Source organism: Centropristis striata, chromosome 21 (genome assembly GCF_030273125.1).
Source record: "Centropristis striata isolate RG_2023a ecotype Rhode Island chromosome 21, C.striata_1.0, whole genome shotgun sequence".
Classification (NCBI taxonomy): Eukaryota; Metazoa; Chordata; class Actinopteri; order Perciformes; family Serranidae; genus Centropristis; species Centropristis striata.
In genome coordinates this window covers 18,567,546-18,590,431 of record NC_081537.1, presented here as the reverse complement: position 1 = coordinate 18,590,431, position 22,886 = coordinate 18,567,546, and the positions used below count along the sequence as shown (strand labels likewise).

The window sequence follows — 22,886 nt, the reverse complement described above, 5'->3', positions numbered from 1 at the left end:
GGGGAGTGGGATGAAGGAGAGACGGAGAGACAGAGAGAGACACACCGAAGAGTGATGCGAGTACCGTGACAGACACAAAGCCGCTTGTTAGCAGTTAACAGTGAGGCAGGATGGGTGGTGACAGAAACACACAGAGAAATCATCGTTTAGGAAATAATGCCCAGTCAGCATTTAAAGCTCCACTGGAGCAGCGGGAAGCTTGACTTGCCCACTTGCCTTTTAAATGTTTTCAAGGAGGGCAACTTAATACCCAAATCTGTCTGAAACTTACAGTCCCGCTCTGTTTCAGTGAAAAGCTAAAAATGTAACACCATGTTTTCTGCTTCATGGTACAGGTGAAGACAGCACCAAACTGATTGAGACAAGTGACATACAGAGCGTAAGAAAGTAGCAGCTGTGATCCAGGGAAGCACCACATGTGTTGCAGCTGTGAGAGAAAATGTGTGCAGTAGGCGGGGATGCCATCTGCAGTAATAGTGGACTAAACAAGCAGAAGAAGTAGAGCATGGAGGAGAAGACGGAGGTGATGTCAGCATGGAGAAAGCAGTAAAGGATCTCTGTCACTCGGCTGTCTCGTGCCTCCAGGCTCGGATCCAAAACCAACCCGAGGAAGAAGTAGAATAAGGGTGTACGTTTGTACATTCATGGGGCAAAACATTGCAGGAAAACAGGAATTGGGCAGGTTTTCCTTGACATTTGCAATAATTTAATATATGAACGTTTTAACAGATGGTTATTTTTACTTAATGGATTAAAACATGACAGAAAATAGGGAAATAGGCCCCGTATATCTTCCTAGAGTCCAAGGTGCTGTCTTTAAAATGCTGTTTTTTTCCAGCTAACAGCAGCGATATAAAGCAAAGATAATGTCCTCACATTTGAAGCTGCAAAAAATTAATCTTTGGCATAAAAATGGCCTAAAGGGACAATTAACTGCTGTATCAAATTGTGTCAGTGGATTATCTTTAGTAGGCAGATCTGGAAAAGAGACACTGCTGTAATTGATTCTTGATTGCATTCTAAATGCCCATTGTGCAATAAAACTGATATGTGCAATATAATTAATATGTGCAACACACATGGAAATGACTGCAGGTAAACCCGCAAACAAAGGATGATTGGTTTGCAATAGTTAACAAAATTTAACTGTATGGAGAGATTGACCTTCTTATTAAGGCTGCAATCTGACCAATATACAAAAGTCTGGAGGAAATGGACTACACAAAGTATGTAATGTAACCTGTTGTAATTGGAATCACTCATGTACCATTTGTTGCTTTTTCTCTGGGTGTTTTGTTTCTTTGTTTTTTCTTTCTATACTATGATATGGCCTATGTTACCAACATCTTTGTACTATTGCCCTCCTGTTTTGTTTTGACTTGAAATTCACAAATAAAAGGAAAGTTACAAAAAAAATGTGCAACACACTTTCTACCTTGTCTATACCATTTGTAGTACTTTCAGTTGTAATTTATCTTTTTTTTACATATTTATTCATGACATCACACATCCTTGTTTTTGTCCTTGTTTTAGCTCAGTGTTCTACCATATACCCTATCTCATGTTTGTTTTGTTGTTATGATTGCTTTAATTGTGCACCTTAAGCAGTGGCACTCCCAATTTTGTTCTATAGTTGACTATATAATGACAATAAAGGCTATTTGATTTCATTTGATTTGATTCATCAATTGTTTTCCATCAATCAAGTAGTCAAACATGTCAGCACAAAGTGAAATTTTGCTACAAATTGGGTTGATTCCAGGCAGCATAACACAGATGAGAACAACTCAGTCCCTTGTAATGAAGGAGTGTCTGGAACAAACAGGAACAACAAACTATTTCAGCAAGATTTTGATCTGTCTGGTCCATTTCTAAAAGCCAGTTTCAGTTTTGTTTGGATGCCAGAAGTCTATCCAAATTACATCACCACGCCTCTCCCTAAATGGCTCCTTCACTCGGTGCCTCCGCTGGCCTTGAACCCACACATTGTAATGGGTTGTGGAGCAGCTATTTCAAAACTTCATCAGTTAAAATATTCACACTTGGACATAAATAACGCCTTGTAGAACCTGTTCTTCTCCTCACACTGGAAGGCTCTAATTTCCATGATTTATGCTCACAGATAAAACCGTTAAGTGAGGTGATCCGCCAGCTAAACTGCCTGAATCTGAAGCCTTTCCAATTATGCAGGAAATCACGTTAAGGAAAAGGTTACTCCGGCTCTGTACGCAGTCCTACGAGAATGGCAGCAGTTAATGAGATTGCTTTAATTGAGTCAGCGGGGAATAGAGAAGCTCTACTGTCTTAAAAAACCCTGCTAATCAGGTGTCAAGAATTCAAGACTTAACAAAACTAAAATACAACTGCGGCGTCTGTGACATACTGCACATACTCAAAATAATGGAAATAAGTGTAAGAGTAGGAATATATCAGCCTCGCTATTTTATGCAACATTATACCAAGCTTAAAGGAACTCAATGCTCCCTTATGTGTGAATGTGATTTATTTTGTGCTGCTGAACAATCCACTTACGGCTGAAATGGGATAAAGTGCTGCTTGTCCTCGTCGTCCATTTTGCCCGTTATGATGTCAGTGACATCCATTACTGTGGAAAAAAACAAGCAGAGAGGGTTAAAACATTCTCAAGGCCTGCAGAGCTTAGCGTGGCTGTGAAAGAGCAACAGATAACTGCACTGCAAGGACACATCAGGGGGTGGGAGCAGCCGACGCTGGCTCGACTTCACTGAGCACTAATTAAGGCAGATGTAGGGCTGCGATGGAAAAAGCAAAAAGTTTTTCAGGTGAAATCGAGTCAACCCTGATTTTTATGACCTGAATAGTGATCCTTAAAGGAGAAGGAACATGAACTAAATATGTCCTAACACATTAGAAGTTATTTGAACCGTGTACAATATTTGGTATTTGAGGTCAGCTCATTACATGACGTGAGTGAAGGGTGTTTTGTTAGTTTAATGTACTTTTTGCTTCCAGTGATGTCATTTTGTGGAGTATCTTCAAATTATTCATATCCCTTAAATCTAAGCTAAAAGCTTATGTAAGTCACTAAACCATAATAATTGATAAAGGTTTTGAAATTGTGTAGTAAATATAACAAAATAATCCATTTTCATCTGAGCATCCAGGGCCGGGTCGCGGGGGCAGCCGGTAAGTAAAGTATTCCAGATTTCCTCTCGCCAGCCACAACGTCCAGCTCCTCCTGAGGAACCCTAAGGTAGAAATATAATCCCTGCAGCGTGTCCTGGGTCTTCCCCGGGGCCTCCAACCAGATGGAGACCTCTTACAGGAGGCACCCGGGAGGCATCCTTACCAGATGCCTAAACCACCTCAGCTGGCTCTTTTCCACACAAAGGAGCAGCGACTCTTCTCAGAGCTCCCTTCAGAAAAAATGATATTCCTCTAAACCAGCTTCTATGCCCCTTTGGAGCCAATCTTATGACACCACGCATTGTCATGCTGTTTTAGACTACACATAGCATAATGACATCACCATGGGCGTACAATGTCATGATGCGCAAAACAAAATCTGCAAAAAGAATGAATGCTTTAGCTATTACAGATTTCATTTTAAATTGATTTTAACAGTTTCCCACAACTGCTTTTCATAGTGTTAATTTCTCAGCTTACTGCTGTTATGTACAGGTGTATTACAGCAACCTGTGACATCATAGTTGGGTGTGGTTACACCTAACCACACCTAAGAACTGCTGTATGCATTTGAGTGAACCAGGCTCAACCAGAAAGGGCTTCATGTTTTAAGTTACTCTTTAAATGTCTTTCCAGTTACATTAGTTTACAGAACTGGGCCTGCAAGTCTGAATTTAAAACTATACAAAATGGGGTGATGGCATACAGCTAGAATAATGACCTCAGTGTATCCAAACACACAATGCATATACACTTTTTGCAGAGCTTGCAAATTCGCAGGTTGAGTTGGACCAAAGGTGACCAGCAGAGCCGGGTACCAAAACAGGAAACACATTCTTGAACTGATTTCAGCTGAAGTGACTGAGAGTAATTATACATAGTAGCTACTGCTGATGTGACAGCACCTTTACTCTCTTACCCTCCAGGTCATATGTCAGTTATAACTGTGTCTCAAAAAGAGAAAATCTCCCAAAATCAGGCTCTCCATCACGCTGTGTACCACGGCAATGATGATGATGTCTAAAGATAATCATAAATCAGGCTGTCATTTACCTTCTCTTCAAGTGGCACTGAAAGAGGGGTATAATTTTCTCTGTTGGAGTAGTGCGGGCAAAACGCCAATCTAATTAGTTTACAACACGCCTGGCAGCTTGCCAACGTGAAAATCAAACTCTAATTCTTCTTTCCACTTTAGCTGGATATCTATGAATTTTAGCCAAATACTTTTACTCATCTGGGCGAAGACTTTGGAATAATACTTTATTTAAAGTGGACGGCAACACAGGGGAAGTGTTCTCTCTTATCTGAACATGATCATGGGGATGTTGAAACAGAGACGAGGCTACAAAGTTCTCATTCAAGCGATGTTTTTAAAAAGGTAACCTCTGACTACAGTAACATGCCCTGCAGTTCTTTCTGGAATCTCTATGCAGCCTGCTTTATCTGCCACTAGGCCTGTCACCATAACAAAAATTTTTAGTACGATATATTTTCCCAAAAAGTATCACAATAAACGATATTATCGTTGAGTACACCCTTTTCCACAGCAATGGATTTTAAAATCTCAAACATTGGAATTTAAATGTGGAAAAGAAACATTAAAACATCCTAGATAAATAAAACATAAATAAATAAACTACAATGAAAACAAATAAGTTAGACCCAGGCTCTGTTAACAGAAATTGCACTGAGATAAATATTATATTATATGTTATAAATAATATATAAACAGCTGTTTGCGAGACTTTTGGGAAATTCTTACTGCCTGTCAAACATTGGCAGTATTACTTAAAAAGCACAAAAAGTCTGTGTTATAACGCGTCCACTATAAGAGTGGCGCACAAAAATCGCGAACTTGTAATGAGACCCGCGCAATCGCAAATCAAACATCCGCGGGCGCATATTGTTTTTTCGAGCGCTTTCAAATCACTCGCGAGCTATTTTGTATCCTGCATCTCTGCTCCCTAGAGCAATATTGTAGCATGCAAGGAGGAAAACCGGGGAAAACACAATTTGCGCGCTCGCGGGTCCGCTCCCCTCTGCTCGCGCGTGACACTTTCACCTGCTCGCGCGGGTCGAGTCTGCACGCGCTCGAGTTTGTTTTTTTGAGTGGGCGGTTTTTGTCAGTAAGGGGGCGGGCATGCCAATCACCATTGTACCGAATATGATTTGTTGAGCGACTTCGCTGATTTGACAGCAAGGTACGGCAGCTCCACTAGGACAAACGGGACAAATCTCACAGCCCTGAATGCCTGAATAACATGGATTGTGATTTGGTGCTATATATTGCCTTGACTTGAAAGTTTGCAAAATGTCACACAGAGCAATGTACTTCAATATGCTTGTCTGAGCGCTGTCTTTTGTTTCATCCATCGTTGACATTAATCTGATAAACCAGGATAAAGATCCACATTATCTACCTGTATTTTCAAATACACCATTCTTATGAATAAAAAATAACCTTATTCCAATAATAGATCTAGATTTAGGGACACTATGTGTATAAGGCCTTCAGTTTGTGTTTCTGTTGTATGTCTAAAGTCTGATAATAGTCCTGTTGATGTCATAGTGATGTCAACAGGGTTAAATGGAGAGTCTGAACTACAAACTATGATGTATAGTTCGGAGGAAGCTGACATTTTCTGGACAAGAAGGATACAGTGTTTTAATAGCCCAACTAATACTGGCGGCTTAAGTTGGAAAATATTTTTTTGTTTGTTTTGACACAGAAGTGGTAATTGAGTGTTTAACAGTGAAAGTGTCATTGAGAGAGTAGCAGGCAGGTGGCGTTCTAAGTTCTTCACATCCTATTCCTTCAAACAAACAGGATTTTTTTTTTTGTTGTTGTAGAAGTGCTACTCCTTGATGTAAGTCAGAATAGTTATTATGGAATAATTTTGGTTCAATGCATGGGTCAACGATATTGCCTTGACCTTGGCACCCTCCCCGCTGTGGGTAGCAGGTGACCTTTGCTGGTTGGGTTTCCACGTAGCAAAGTAACCTATTAATAAATGTTATGAAACTAAAATATACATTAAATAATAACAAAACATATCACTACTACCCTGGGGTACATATCACAACTACTATTTCATGTTATCTTAATCTAAACTGTTACAGGTCACTAATATGTGCTTACATTGTCAAAATGCTACAGGAGGACAAAACTATAAACAGCTAAAAAAAAAGTGTTTGTTGGATAGTCTGTAGTGTGTCAATGTAGGCAATAGTTTATATTTTTTCCTGCATGAATGCTCAAGCATGTATTGAGCAAGTTTAAGTTTTTTTTAAAATAATTTAATAAATTACGTGTATAATTTTCAGGGACAAATAAGTACATCTAGAATATGAACAAAACATTTTTATCAAAATAAAAAGATCCAAGTTACAAAAATCAGAGCGTTTTATCAGATTAATGTCAACGATGGAGGAAACAAAAGACAGCGCTGACAAACAAATTGGAGTACATTGCTCTGTGTGACATTTTGCAAACTTTCAAGTCAAGGCAATATATAGCACCAAATCACAACCCATGTTATTCAGGCATTCAGGGCTGTGAGATTTGTCCCCTTTGTCCTAGTGGAGCTGCCGTACCTTGCTGTCTAATCAGCGAAGTCGCTCAACCAATCATATTCGGTACAATGGTGATTGCCATGCCCGCCCCCTTACTGACAAAAACCGCCCACTCAAAAAAATAAACTTGAGCGCGTGCAGACACGGCCCGCGCGAGCAGGTGAAAGTGTCACGCGCAAATCGTGCAAAAGCGCGCAAATCGTGTTTTCCTCCTCGCAGGCTACAATATTTCTCTAGGGAGCAGAGATGCAGGATACAAAATAGCTCGCAAGTGATTTGAAAGCGCTCGAAAAAACAATATTCACCCGCGGATGTTTGATTTGCGATCGCGCGGGTCTCATTACGAGTGCGCGATTTTTGTCAGTGTTCTAATCCCATAGCGTGGCCCCTTAAAGAGGGAGGGCAGTCCGTGTCTGTGTGTGTGTGTGTGTGTGTGTGTGCACGTGAGTGGACGAGCAACAGTTTTGTTCCCGGCTAGGTAAACTGGGAGGGACGGTCATGTTTTAAAAGCACTTCCAGGTTTGTTGTATATCCAGTTTCAGTTGTTCTCAAATGTTGATGATTATGTAAACAAACACGCATGTAAACAACAATTAAGGAGTCTAGAAAAAACAACTGTGTCCATTTTATATATTGAATGATGAGTCGATATAGTAATTATCGTGACAGGCCTACCTGCCACTCCAAAGGGTCTTCTCAGTCCTGACGTCAGCTTCTTGGTGTTGTTGTCTCGTAGCTCCATGCGGCCCACTCTCACAATCTGACACACAAAGCTGATCTTCTCTCTCTTCAGGTCTTCACTGCCCAAGTCCTGAAGTGGAGGAAAAAAGGAAAACTGTTGATGACAAATCCAAGTCTTTGGTCGACAAAACCAAAACGTTTACAATCAGGCTTTAACCCTTTATCAGGCAAATCACTCTATTTGGTAACTTCAGGTAATATTTCGAGAAGAAAGCTGCAAATTTACTAGATTAAAGTGGCAAATCTGCGCAGAAAAAAGTTGCCGATTTACGAGAAAAAAGTGGGGGGGTCTCCCAGATTCACCACTTTAAATCTCATAAATCTGCGCATTTTTTTCTCGTAGATTTGCCACTTTAATCTTGTAAACTTTTTTCTCATAATATTATTTTCGTATGTTTTTTTACACATTCTGGCTGTATGTAATATTCTCCAATATTCTCTAGGGTTGAAATTTGGAGTTTGCAAGTATGTCAATGAGTGCCCTATTAAGGGTTAAAGCCTCATCTGGCAACAACCAGGGCAACAACAACTGATCGATTATTATCCCTTTTATTAGGTGAAGATGAGTTTGTGTTGAGTTCAAACTTTTCACCACAAATTACTTCAGCTACATCTGTGATTGTGTCCACAGATTCATTTCCTGTGGGCAATGCCTTTCAAAACTAGCAAAGGGCTCCCAGTGGGCTGCACGCTGACCCTTCCGCCCTTGGGCGTCCATTAGATAGAGGTGGCTGCCTTGGTAAATACATACAGCGAGCCGAGCTCTTTCTGAGAGAGCTTAACAAATACAGGCTCTGCAAACAGGCTCCCACATGCCTCATAACATGGCTGAATAAACAGTGGACTTCCACAGGCGAACACACACACACACAAATACAGGGACACACAAACACACTCACCGTGAAGACAGCCCGCAGATTATGAAGCTGGTCTATGTCTTTCACCAGACCAGAGCTTGACCATTTCACCAGGTAGTTTTCACTGCGAGATGACAAAAAAAAACATGACTCATCATAAGGCTGGGCGAAATGGACCAAAAGTCATATCCTGATATATTTAGGCTGAAAATCGATATGTTCAGTGAAAGTCAAAGCCAAATATGACATGTCACAAGTAGTTTTATTGAAACTGCTTATTCAAGTGAACATAAATACTGTACAACAACAGGAGTTCCTTTTTTTTAATCAAAGCTCCATAAAGTGCACATTTAAATAAAAAATATCTTAAATAAAAATAGCTTATGAAATTAAATAGGCCAATCTTTTCCTGAAATAAATATATTTATATATGCGAAAATAATAACGAACATTACAAAATAATTAAATATGAACCTAGTAAGGGCAGCATTTATATATTAAGAAAAAAAAACTATATCGATATATCGCCCAGCCCTAACTCATCATTATAATCTCAGCAATTTCTCATATTCACACATTCACGATTTCAGTGAATTAAGGCAATCGGTTGGCTTGCATTAATTGTAATTTCCTTCAAAGCTGCACAAGCTTGAATGTTAATCCAGGACACCGATCCGCTTGGGAAACAAAATACATGGATGTTTTAATGCGAGAGAAACATTCCACAGTCGAGCTGCTCTGCTTGTGATAATTTGCTGTCAAAATCCTAAAACAATGGCAAATCCCTGGGAAGCAGGCTGCACTTGTTTGGGTCACGTTCTTGCATGGTGTGTGAAAATGCTTCCAAGTGTGTGTCATTGTTTGCCGATAGTTGTTGGAAAGAATGAGTTAGTCTCCATCTCAACATTTTATCTGGTCCACAAAAGGGCATTATTTTCAGTCCTGTGTATATGAAGGACACATCTAAAGTCTTCCCCACTCCAGTTTTGAAATGTCATACGTATTTGACCATGAGTTGTTATGTTTGCTATGAAAAGAATGTCGTCTGGGTGAGCTACAGTCAGATACCGAACAACGTGGTCATACAGAGCTGATGTATAAAGATATACTTCAGTTTAGTATAGTATGCAGATATACTTCAGTATAGTATAATATAGTATAATATAGTATACAGATATACTTCAGTATAGTATACAGATATACTTCAGTATAGTATAGTATAGTATAGTATAGAGATATAATTCAGTATAGTATAGTATAGTATACAGATGTACAGTCATGGAAAAAATTATTACACCACCCATTTTCTTCAATGTCTTGTTCATTTTAATGCCTGGTACAACTAAAGGTACATTTGTTTGGCTGATAAGTTTAATTTAAGAGCTGATATCTAGCCATTTTCCATGGTTTTCTTGATAATAACCAAAATCATTATCTAGAAAACCATGGAAAATGGCTAGATATCAGCTCTTAAATTACACTCTTATCAGCTATTTTTGTTGTTATCATTATATCCGTCCAAACAAATGTACCTTTAGTTGTACCAGGCATTAAAATGAACAAGAAATTGAAGAAAACAGCGGTCTAATATTTTTTTCCATGACTGTATTGAGCTCAAGGCAGAAGTATGTCATCTTTAGAATTTTAGACTGGCAACAGACAGAAACTTGGAATTCAATTGTCAGTAAATAGAGATAAAATGCTGCAAAAACGAAAAAATGCATACCTTGAATATGAGTAAAGACAGAGGATGTGAATATGCACCGGGGAGTTTACCTGATGAACTTGGAGTCCACTGGGTCGTAGAGCGACATGAGCACCTCTGCGTCCTCGCCGATCTTACACACCACGTTCTTCAGAGTCACAAAGAGGGCAAACGCTGGCGTGGAGGCAAACTTTGCTTGCCTGGTCAGATCAATATTCTGCTTCTGAGACTGTCGGAGGGAAACAGAGATATCGCATTCAATATCAGGCATTCTTCTGCAGCTTTCTGTGACATGCAGGTAAGACCTCGGGCCTGTGGAGTTTAAACAATGAGCACCGGGGAAGATCCGAGGCGAATAAAGAAAGAAATACTGTGTGTAGGTGCGGTTAGCAGCTGAGCGTCGGATTATCGAATGTCAGCCACTTCCTCTGTGTCTTTCTTAAAATTTCACAAGTTAAGAAACACGATTTAACAATGTCTATAAATCCATCAAAATCTGTTATAATGTATTCTGTCCTCACTGGAGTAAAAAGCCTCAACATTCGCTTGATCTCCAGAACTGCATCTGCGGTTAGAAAGGTGGCATGATTCCTTGGATGCCCTTCAAAAAATATGCTGCGGCCACATTATAAATATTTATCACATTGACCTGGACTCTTTCTTATTGCCCATGCATATGCAATAAAGACCTCTGGATGAGAAGGTCACGTAAGATGAGACCACATAACTGCAGGGCACTTAGCGACTGACACTCCTACATACTGCCAAGTGACATTCAGGTGAGGGATGCCACCGATACGCCAAGTGAAATAGACAGGGAACCTGGCTGGGTTCCTGACTTTCTGAAGAAGCAGTGAAGCGTGTTTGTGTACCAGCAGTGGCCCCATTTTTCCCACTTCAATGCTGAAGTTGTGTAAATGCCAAAACTCCATTTTAGACTGAACTACAGGGGTGTTTCTGTGGGTTTTCTGATCATTTTTCTTTCCATGAAACAAACCTTTTCCATGTGTTTGATACTGTTACAGCCTGTGCTGTTGTTACTCAGTGGTGGAATGTAACTAAGTACATTTACTCAAGTACTGTACTTAAGTACAATTTTGAGGTACTTGTACTTTACTTGAGTATGTCTATTTAATGTAACTTTATACTTCTACTCCACTACATTTAGCTGACTGCTTTAGTTACTTTTCTAGGACGGCGTATTACGGCCAAGTATGAGAAAAAAAAAAATACGGATCCGGGGGATGGGGGTAATATTTTGAGAAAAAACTCAAAATTTACGAGATCAAAGTGGTAAACCTGCAAGAAAAAAAAGTCACAGATTTACGAGATTTGAAGTGGCAAATTTGCGAGAAGAAAGTTGCAGATTTATGAGAAAAAAGTAGCAAATATACGGGAAAAAATTAGCAAATTTATAAGAAAAAAAAGTCGGAAAAATAGTATTTTGTCTTTGTCTACATACTTTTCAGGCAGAGATTTAACATTAAAAATACATTTAAATTGATTCGATCTGTTTTTATTTATTATTTTTTATTAAACCTCATAACAATATATTAAGTAGATAAAATGAGCCCTACCTTGATAAAAATTAAATGCTGCTTACATAAATGCATCATAATATTAATCAAATAATATATTTGGAATATAAAAAAACAATCTGGGTGGGTCCATTCTGCACAAGGAGGACTTTTACTTTTGATACTTTAAATACACTTTGATGTTGATACTTTTGTACATTTACTTAAGTGAGATTTGAATGCAGGACTTCTACTTGTAGTGGAATAATTTCACAGTGTGGTATTAGTACTTTTACTTTAGGTAGGGATCTGAATATTTCTTCCACCACTGTTGTTACTTAACAAAAGCCAGTCAAGAAACAAGTCATCTTCTTTGGAAGTAGAATAGAAATGCTCCCTCGATAGTTTATGCAATCTTGTAAATGGCTTAAGAAAATTATCTTAATTAACAGTTTTGGAAGCAGTGGGCCTATTGTGAAATGCAAACAATTAAATCTGAATTAAAGTACAAAGTATAGTTAATGTTCTAAGATGCATTTCAACTAAGAAGTTCCTGCTAATATTCATCTCCAGGTTACTTTTAAAGGACCGTAAAGGCTCCCTCAGCCTGTTTTTGCCTGTTGTGTCCACAGCGGTTTGAAGATTAGGCAAATTAGACCGCCGACATGGGACGAGGGCTGCTGGTGGTCGGAGGTGTAAACACACTCTGCAACCTGCGGTTCAGTGCTGTTTCACCTGAAAACACACTTTTTCTTTGGTTTTGTCTCACTGAAAAGACTTTTACTGCAGCATAGTATTTTACTGATGCATGTTGGATGTAAATAATGAAACAGAGAGGAGGGAAATTAAACTAAGAGCATCTTCCTTCACTGTAAATTATCTGTTGAGTGTTGAATGCATATTTATTTGTGGTTTATAATAACCACTGTGCAAACAATCATTTACTGGCTTTCTCATCACAGCACTGCTGCGCTGCCTCTCCCTTTCTCATGCTAGCTTGCTGAAAGATTCTGCAGCCTGCAAATCAACATTCCCTGCATGCTCGGTCGCCACACTTGGCACATTCTGTCTTTTTTAAAATAAGCAATGAGCGCATTAACTTTAAAAGTTATCAAACAAAGAGAAATGTTCTCCTCTCGTCCTAAATCGATACTAGAGTACTTCTTTGTTTTATAAATGAAGCGGTACACGAGTCGAAGTGGCAGAGCTGTCTGTGTTTGACCAATCAGTGACAGTCATCCTTGCAAGCCCCCAAAAGCTCCTGTACTTTCAGTTACCCCTGAAACTGGGCCTTTTGGGCAAGTAAATTGGTCTTCGGAACTTAATTCACACTCTGGACCCTGTTGTTGAAATGCAATGAGGTCCTCAAAAGGTTCCTAGATCCTGGGGAAAGTTCTTGTGGTCAAAAAGGGGCTATAGTTTGCAGGTATGTAGTCATAAACATCTAATACTTCAGTATGAGTTTATCGGTTTAAATATGAAAAATAATTCCTTTGTACAGTTTTCAATCAAATATATGTCACAAAAGATTTTATTTACTGGTTCGACCATGTCCCGACTTTCTTGGAATTGGGGTTATATTTGGACAAATTATAGACAAAAATGTTGACCTGATGATGGTTCCAGGTGAAACCAAAGTAAGTTGATTCTCTAGGGATCTTGATGTGAATGAGATTTTGAAGAAATAAATTTAAACAGTTGAAAAGTTTCAAAAAGTGGTGGATGAAGCAGCCTACATTTACATCCCAGAGTAAAAGATGTTGGATGTGTGCATATGAATGGAGCAAACAGTACTGTAGAGGAAAGCGATCTCCAATGAAGACAAATGAGGGGTCATCTCAAACAATTATCTCTTATGAAGAGCAGTGATAACCTTCTACCCGTTTTCTTTCCTAATAAACACACTCACTGTGACTGCACCTGTTTGACTAACTGAGATTTAATGAGCCAGAAAGAACAAGATTAAGGTGTGTCACTGTGTACTAATGTGCTTTTACTTATCTTTGATTAACTCTCTGTAAGAAGCCACAGGTGTAAGAATGGAGTTCAAGATTGTATTCACCTTCTCCTCTTGAATCCGGTCCTCGATCTGTTTGGAGGCGGCCTCATGTGCTCTGAACAGGCTGACGGTGCTGGTGATCTCTGGGTCCAGGATGTTTCCATCTTTGTCTCTGACCACCAGATCCAGATCCAAGTACCTTGCGAAAGAAATGGCGGAGACTTAACGAATGCCACAACCCACCAAGATGAAAACAGACAATGGAAAACCATACAAGACAATAGAGGTGGGGGAAAAAATCGATACAGCATAGTATCGCAATATTTTGCGTGGCAATATAATATCGATTCATGGCCGCCAAGTATCGATATTTAGCATACAGAAGGCCAGTGTGCTGTTAGTATTTTCTCTGTTTTTGCCGTTTTTTTTAGGAATATGCTGGAGATATGCTGGTATCATATGAAATTAGAAGATTTAAGGAATCTATAGGCAACATGTGCTTCAGGATATCGTGTCAGGAAGTTATTGAAATAACGCTGCAAAGTTAGGCTTTATTTATGTTTAATTCAAAAAAATTCAGAGCAGTGAAGTTTAAAGTTGAGGAAAGTTTGAGAAAATGCTGCAGTTGTTGTCGTCCATACATGTTTGACAGCAGTTTAGTTAAGTTTGACTGAATACTTTCTTGGTCAGTCTTTATGTTTGACTCTCATAAATCGCAATATATTGTATCACAACACTCACCATATTGCAAAATGCTTGAAATCGCAATAATATAGTATTGTGACTCAAGTATCAGGATAAAATCGTATCGTGGGGCCTCTGGTGATTCACACCTCTACACACGCACTTTCTTCTTATTTAACATTCACCCCTCAGCTCCACTGTTTACTTTCAAAGCTCCCCTACTTTGTTCAACCTTTCAGCAAAGACAACAGCATGCTGCCAACATGCACTCAATGGTTTTCATCAACTTATCCTCTTCTGCAGAGGCAAAAGTCATTTCTCTACCTAGCCAAAGGTTTAAAGGTTCATAACAAGAGGAAAATGGAGCTTCGCAATCTTAATTTTCAACCGATTTTTCTAGACACACTGCAGGAGCTGTCATTTTATGATGGAATACAGTACGGTTTGCTGAAGCTAAATCCCTCCAGTTTGTCCTCAAGCTAAGTGATGACCTGTCATTTTCTATTGACTGACACTGCTGACCTATTCCACCAAGAGACATTTTTTCCAGATAGATACGAGGATAAAAGGATCTAAGCTGCGGGGAGCGGAAGAAAGCCTCTAAAGACTGGATGCTCACTTGTTGCCGTAGTCGATCTTGGAGGTGACTTTCTGCTTGAGCTCGGTGAGCTCGTCCTGCGGGAGGGTGCCGGACAGGATCTGGGAACGCCACTCGATGAGGTCGTAGATCATGTCACGGACAGAGTTGAACATCTCACGTTTGTCCCCCTGACAGCAGAAACACACAGACAGATCAACAGCTTGGACACAACAGGAAATGCAGAAGATTCAAGTGCTCGTGTGTCTGAACTTTGACTGGTAACACGACTTGTTCATGTTAGCAGCACGGTGTGGATTTCAATTATTAAAAGCAGGGGAATCACCATAGGGCAAATTCAACAAAATATTATTGTGAAACGTAGAACTCATCCAAAAAGAACCTGACCAATACTGAATTTTTAATACGTTGTGAAAGAAATAATACACTGATTTTTAGTATTGTTGTGTTCAAATATGCACAATCGCTTGACTATAAATAAAAACATAATCCACGTACAAACCACAAAATCTGTAACTAAAATGAAGAAAATAATAGTATAATATATTGATATTATACTATTATTATAATAATTTGAATAACAAACAACAATTCAGCATCTTCAACATTTTTTTTTAAAATCGTACATATATGGAAACACAAAAGCTAATTATGACATATCTATAATAACCTAGAACAGACATGGGCATTAGGCGGCCCGCGGGCCACATCCGGCCTTTTGGTTCTCCCCGTCTGGACCGCATGAGGTTAACGGGAAATTAGAAATCAATTCAACCACAGTGCTTTTATTTTGAAGGCGATTTACGTATGTGCATGCGTGCATAAGCACCTGCACAGAAATGTGTTTCACAATGTGTTATCTTTTAACCTTGTCAAAAACACTTATTGCTTTTTGCATAAGTTAATAAATTGTTGGTTTACTGCACAACATACATGCTGTATATTGTTTTTGTGGTTTGAATGTAAGTCCGCATTAACTTAGTCTTATCATAACATGTATTATTCAGTAGCAGCTCAAAACCACATAATCTACTGCATTTTTAAAAGCGATGAAATTAATGAGGAGAATTAAGTTCAGAGTTTTGGTCCGGCCCTTGGCAACCTTCACAGTATCTCATGTGACCCCTTGGGAAAATTAATTACCCACCCCTGACCTGGGCTGTGGTCTAACAGTCAGAAGAATTGTACTGAAGCACCTTTCCTAAGCATTTAGTGAATGTGACCAGCTCTAATCGTGGCTGCCACTTAGATATTTCTGGGTCATTGTACTCGGTAAGAAATCTTACTGCCCTGCTGTTTCTTTTCCCTGTAACGACAAAAACCGCAAAGTAGCAGCAAAATGTGGTGAGCGGCAAGCTGCCAAACAATTTTTATAGAAAATTGTGATGGCTGCATTGAGCTGTAGTGGCTTGATTCTGCAGCAGAGTGCAGCCAAACTATAAAATTTGGTGATTTATAACTTTTAGCAGCCCGAGAATACCTGCAACCAATCAGTAAACAGGATTCTTATGACTCTTTCCTCCCGTCTGAAACACATGAAACGCCTCTTGGCTGTCGAAAACATAATTATTGCAACCAGCCACAACTAACCCTAAGATGCTTGGTGTGTTTTCATTCATTGCCTAATCCTATCTGACATGAATGTGTGTGTAGGTGTGTGTGTTGGACAAACTTGCTCACCACATATAAGTCCCTCCATATTGTAGCCCACTCCCGCAGAGTGGTGGTCACCTCCTGGACCAGGGGCAGCTCAGTGGGGATGACCGTCTCCTTTTGCCTGCAGTGACATTGAACAAACTTAATTTCTGTCCTCTCTGCCCCACATGGAGACACTGTCAGTATGAAACATGCTGCCTTGTATCTAATTAAAGTCATTCATTTCACAGCTTCCTTTAAATTCTTAAGTTATACTTCTGTTAAAAGGTTCTCAGCTGAAATCAAGGACTTTGAAGTCTTTTTTTTCAAAGTTTCTTTTCTTTTTTGTGTGTTTTGCAAGTGAAATGAAGGAGGACAGATCAAAACAAAACAGTGCAGCAACAAAGCCACATGTCACATCTTATCAAGAGCAGATCTCCTCACTGACATAACCTCATAGGCTTTCTACGTACAATTTAAATTTTACCCAGCCAACAAGATTCTCAGTAGGTCAGAAAACAAGCTGGGGGAACAAACGTCTTGTCTATTTCTTGTCAATTAGATTTTTATTGCTGTCATCAGCTCAATACATCTTTAACCAACATAATTATAATCACAATATTCATCCTGATACATACTAATACTCATATATGCTTCCAATGAAAGAAGAAGCGAAGCAATCCTAAATTGACGTCATTCAAAAGTGGAAGTGGACAAGTACTAACCCACTGCCCTCGACTGTGGCCTCTTTCAGGTGAATATAGCAAGCAGGAAATATGCCCTAAAAGAGGAAGAGATCACAGTGAAGTCAACATTAACATATGACCGGGACAGATGATAAGCAGCTGAAAAACTGATGCTGCAAAGAGTAATCACTCAGTAATAGATAAAACCTTTGTGTGAAACCTTTGCTGACTTGCCACTCACCTTTTTGGATTTTCTCCTCAGCCGATGCCCTCTGTACCAGTCTAACAGAGAAGACATTATTACATGTAAGCTGCTTTTCTCGTATATATTTATAGTACACAAGAACAATAAAAACTGTACATTAAAGTAAGCTTTTTAACAACGCTAGCTGTCTTATTAACCCTCTGAACACCAAAGATTTGATCGTCATATTTTCATCAAAAATGCAGAAATTACAATAATTATAATAGCCAAAACACTGTTAAAATAGTTATCAAGTTATTAACAATTATCATTGGATTTTTTTTATTTCTGACAGTCCTTGAATGAATCATGTGCTGAATGCTTAAGCAGGGAAATAAATAATATAATAATATTTTTTTCTACATGTCTCATTTAAAATTCCCAAAAAAAAACAGTTTGCACCAACCAGATCCTGTAAAAACCATTAAATTCTGCACTCTTTAATGCAACTGGGAAGTCATGAATTACTTAATTATGACCAATGGTCACGTGGTATAAATTCAGCCAACATTAAACTGAAGTGCATGTTTACACAGAGCAGAAGTTTAAATAAAAGAAAAATAAGAAAAATTAAAATAATTAAATATGAATAGCTCCAGTTTTTCCAATATTGGTAACACTTGTGGGTACATGGAAACGTGTGTTGATAGATCCCATTTTTTCCAATAATTGCAAAATAAATTATGCAGAAAATTCAACTCGCATTTCATTTTTTTTAATACATATATATAACTGTGTTTTACTGCACAAAATACCATTTTGAGTTCTGCCTACTTCTAGCCACTGTTGTGCAGCTTCCCTGGAGGTGCAGGACTTATATATTGCAGTAAAAACAAAAAAAAAGGAAGCCACAGCGATTAAAATGTGATAGGAGCAAAAAACCCAGAAACTGCTTGGGGTTCAGAGGGTTAATCAATTCACAATAAATACTGAGATTACAGCTGAAGACAACACTGTGAACACAACATGCCTTCCACAATGAAACACCAGCAGACAAAGGGAACAGTGTGGGGTCTTCATTTTACAGAAACACCATCATAATTGCTATATCTATGATCTTATTGAACACATGTAGAAGATTTTTACAGAACGAAAGCTGTACAAGAAATGACAGGAAAATAATGTAGAACATTGGCGTGTCAGCTCTGATCATGTGTGTCATCAATAAGCCAGTTTTCACCTTCATGTGTCTCAAGTATGTGCACCGTGTCTCCGATCTGCAGCGACAGCTCCTCCTCTCCCCGGGCATCGTAGTTATAGATTGCTGGAGAAAGATGAGAGAGGACAATATAAGGAGGAGGAGATATAACAGGAGGAGGAAGAAGAAGGCAATAAAGCGTTTGGTTCCCTTGTGGCGCTAATTGTGTGCCATTGCAATGTGTAGTAGAGACATCACACATCCACAGGATGTCCACCCGCACAGTCTGACACAGTGATGGTTGAGCCTGGCACCATCACTGCTGTAATATCAACACACTTATACCACCCACTGCAAGGAAACCAATAATGAGGGAGAGCGCCAAAACAGTAATAATGCCAGTGGAAAACAGATTGGCTCAGACTTCACAGGACGAGGACAAAGATTTAATAAATCATTGCAGAGATCTTTATTTTCTTTGGTGTTCTCAAACAAAACAAACAGGTGACATGAAGATTCTCTTTTGTTTTCGCAGTCAACACAATAAAAGCAAATTTCTGTCTGCACTGTTAAATCAACAGGAATAAATAAAGCATATTACAGGTGGCACACAAAACTGATCCACCAACATGTTTTGGCACTGAAAAGTGCACTGACATATACAGAATAACAATTAATCTTAGTATAATGAATGCAAATATGTGGATACCTACAGATAAATCTGACACATGCATGCACATTTTCCAAACCTGCAGGTTTATTAAGAAAAAATGCTCTTTTGCATCCTTAGAGCTGCACCAAAAACAAACTGTTCACCAAATGTAATCAAAAGAGAGAAATAATATAACTCTTTTACCTAATTTATGTGCAGTTGTTTAATTTCTGCTCAGTATGAGAATCTTTCCAAGGCTGTACCAAATATTGGAAGCTTCAATAGTGACATTCAAATTCTAAAACCAACATTTGAATGTTATGCAGCTTCGTTTTGCATGTCATCATTCTGTTAAAGTTGTCAGGTGTCTGTGGCTCAACATTCACAGAAAACATGCTGTATTAAGTTACTGCTAATGCAAACTGTTCTGCTTCACATTAAGAATTTAACCACCAAAACACAAGTTTAATTTTATTGTACGGTGGTCAATTGTCAAACATGTGTCAACCAAACAAGGCGACGGTCATTTTCAGCATTTTTTGACAGCGGATGGGTTTGAAATATTGCAGGGAGTAATGAAGAGTCAGGAGCCGCAGTGAGCTGTTAGATGAAGAGCTGCAGGCGACAAGCTGCACATCCAACTTCTAGAAGTAACCAATTACTTTCACTTTTGCTGTTTGCAGACTCAGGCTGCTCATTAACATTATATATATATATAATCTTGCTTACAGTATTGCAGTATATGGCCATAAATTTAATCGTAACCTTTGTATCATGATAGCAACACTAGAGCCCGACACATATGGGATTTTTGAGACCGATGCTGATAATTCATTAATAACCAATCTGGTGGCCGATATAGTCGTATAGTCAAGACCTTATTTTTATTGATTTTTCACCACTCTGCAAATGTACCCAAAGAGCTACTTTCTCAAACATAACACATAAAACTTAACACACAAACATTATGCAAACAATGCATTACATTGTCAGCCAATCTTATGAATGATAAGTGAGAAAATAAAGAATAAATAGGAATAACATAAATGGCTAAATAAACATCATTACTGTTCAGTTTCAACAGAAAAATGTAAAAGATAACATAATTTCTAAATAACGCCAACATGTTCTGCATGACACAGAACCAGTCAAAAGTTTGGACACACCTTCTCATTCAATGGTTTTTACTGATCTTTTATTATTTTCAACATTGTGGATTAATACTGAGGAATACTGTGAAAGAACACAGATGGAATTATGTAGTAAAAAAAAGTGTTAAACAAACCAGAATATGTTTTATATTTTAGATTATTCACAGTAGCCACCTCTTGTTTGGATGACAGTTTAGCATATTACATATTCTGGTTGGTTTGACACTTTTTTGTTTACTATATCATTTCATGTGTTCCATCATAGTTCTGATTTTCTTAAATATTAATCTCCAATGTTGGGGGAAAAAATGAAATAAATAAAAACCATTGAACCAGAAGGTGTGTCCAAACTTTTGACTGGTAGTTTATATTATGTAAAAAAGTTTTTTAGAACGGTACATATTGGACAACATATATACCGACACAGATTGTGTTTTGATAGGCCAATATCGGCCAATAATATCTGTCAAATCGATCTGGCTCTAATGAACACAGTAGGGTTGTCAAAAGTATCAAAAAAGTATCGATACTAAAACGTTGTATCCGGATACAATACTCATTTTCAAAAGTATTGAGTAACTGAAGCTTGTTATCATAGTTGCAGTTTCTTTTTGCACAACTGTTTTTTATTATAAATATTTAACCTGTGGTTCTGTTCATTTTTACGTGTTGCATTTTTCTTGTTATTAAAAATATTTCTGTTACATTTTGGGGTCTTTGTTTTTATCCTTGTGGTATCAAAAATGGTATAGAGTATTGAATATTTTCCTGAGTATCGGTATCAAGTTGAACATTTTAGTATCATGACAATACTAGAACACAGCATGAAATCTTATTCGCAAAAAGTAAAAATTTCAATAACTAATAAGTTCCATATTAAAAAGATTTGATTTATACCAAATTAATAACCCCATGTGCTTCTGTCAGTGCTCCATCAACATGTCAAGGTCACGTTAAAACGACAATACAATCCTGACTGGAGACACTTGTTCTCTCATTCAGTGAGAGGTGAACATGTTGCTGTTAAACCAGCCGTGACCGACACCTGTCTTTGAGAAATCCTATAAGGGCCCACACACACACACACACACACACACACACACAACCTACACAGTGACAGCATGACAGGTTGCCGTGTTGACGAAGGTGTTCATTTTAAGAGGGCACCTGCAGAGAGAAACAACAGCAGTATGCGTCTGTGTGTCTGTGTGAGCATGTCCTGCTGAGGGAATGCATGCGGGGCCACTTCAACAGAGGTTTCCAGAGGTGAATGACGACTTAATTAAAAAAGACCCTCCCCACGGGCGCTGGAGCCTTCCCAGCTTGCTAATGGTACATCAAGTGAATCGACCGTTTTCTCCCACAATCACCTGCCATCAGAGCAGCTGATTATGTTTCATTACCATATCAGGTGGCACACGGCACATGGGTTTTTTCATGTTAATATTAGGCTCTTAAGTTGTTATGGTGGACAATTATCCAGAACGAGGCGTCTGTTTTGCTGCTTTTGCTACTGAGGTGAAATCGTTTAATGTATTTTACTCCCATGCAGGAGTCTTTTCTGTAACAGATCATCTGAAAGTAAGTGAACTGTTATTATGTTCTACTTTATTGTCTACTGGCCAGAAAAAGTAAGCTATGACAACATTTTTGGTAAATCCGTATTATTGCTGATTCTTCAAAGACCAAATAATCAATAGATTCACTTAAAAAAATAGATATCTAATTCAGTATCGGGGGAAAAAAGAATAAACAGCAACTCATGACACATCACTGTTACAAAGGCTGCTCTGATTACATAGAACACCCATTAGTACAGTATGTGTCGCCTATACAACAGGTTGGTCTACCTTGTTAGGTTGCTTTCACATATAAAGTCTGGTAGATTTCAGTGCAATTCAGTGGTGAAATTGCAACATTGATGCATTCTTCATTTGGTTTGGTTTGTTTCCACTCTGTGCTTTATGAAGCTCACCAAGCATTGTTAACAAACGTCCTTCGTCTATCAGACAAAATATGTGAAGGAAAGACACTTTTTCTAAGCAATTCTTGGACTTGTATGTGTTGTTGGAGAAGTTTTTTCCACTTTTATGTGCCACTGATCCGCTGTGCGATTGACTCCATGAGCAACCATTCTGTTGCTGAATAATTTGAAGACTTTTTTTTTTGAAGACTGTTTTTGTGTGTGTGTTCAGTGATGGTCTGACGAGGGAAGGAGCAGCGGCTCTACTCCGAGCTCCCTCCGGATGTCTGAGTTCCTCACCCTAGCTCTAAGGCTGAGCCCAGCAACCCAACAGAGGACACTCATTTCAGCCGCTTGTAGCCGCGATCTTGTTCTTTCGGCCACTACCCAAAGCTCATGACCATAGGTGAGAGTTGGAACATAGATGGACCGGTAAATCGAGTTTCGAGTGAAATTCCAGGCCTTTTTTGATTCTCTTTGAGCTTCAGAATCTATGACTAAGACTTCAGTTTTGTCCTGGTTGAGCTGTCAGAAATGATCTGCCATCCATGACTTGATGTCTAAAATACAATTAAAAA

At 38.7% G+C, this 22,886-nt stretch overlaps 1 protein-coding gene across 2 annotated transcripts in view; it reads right to left on the bottom strand.

The window, feature by feature from the left end:
- dock1 (dedicator of cytokinesis 1) overlaps positions 1-22,886 on the bottom strand; it is a 244,084-nt gene that overhangs the window by 198,448 nt on the left and 22,750 nt on the right. For both annotated transcript variants that reach the window (XM_059325282.1, XM_059325284.1), the window contains exons 2-11: positions 18,585-18,668; positions 17,402-17,442; positions 17,200-17,255; positions 16,520-16,616; positions 14,861-15,009; positions 13,621-13,756; positions 10,113-10,270; positions 8,379-8,460; positions 7,414-7,549; positions 2,533-2,605 (exon numbers count right to left, since the gene is read on the bottom strand). In XM_059325282.1, coding sequence (XP_059181265.1) covers positions 2,533-2,605; positions 7,414-7,549; positions 8,379-8,460; positions 10,113-10,270; positions 13,621-13,756; positions 14,861-15,009; positions 16,520-16,616; positions 17,200-17,255; positions 17,402-17,442; positions 18,585-18,668 — 1,012 coding nt within the window. The remainder of the gene's footprint in view (positions 1-2,532; positions 2,606-7,413; positions 7,550-8,378; positions 8,461-10,112; positions 10,271-13,620; positions 13,757-14,860; positions 15,010-16,519; positions 16,617-17,199; positions 17,256-17,401; positions 17,443-18,584; positions 18,669-22,886) is intronic.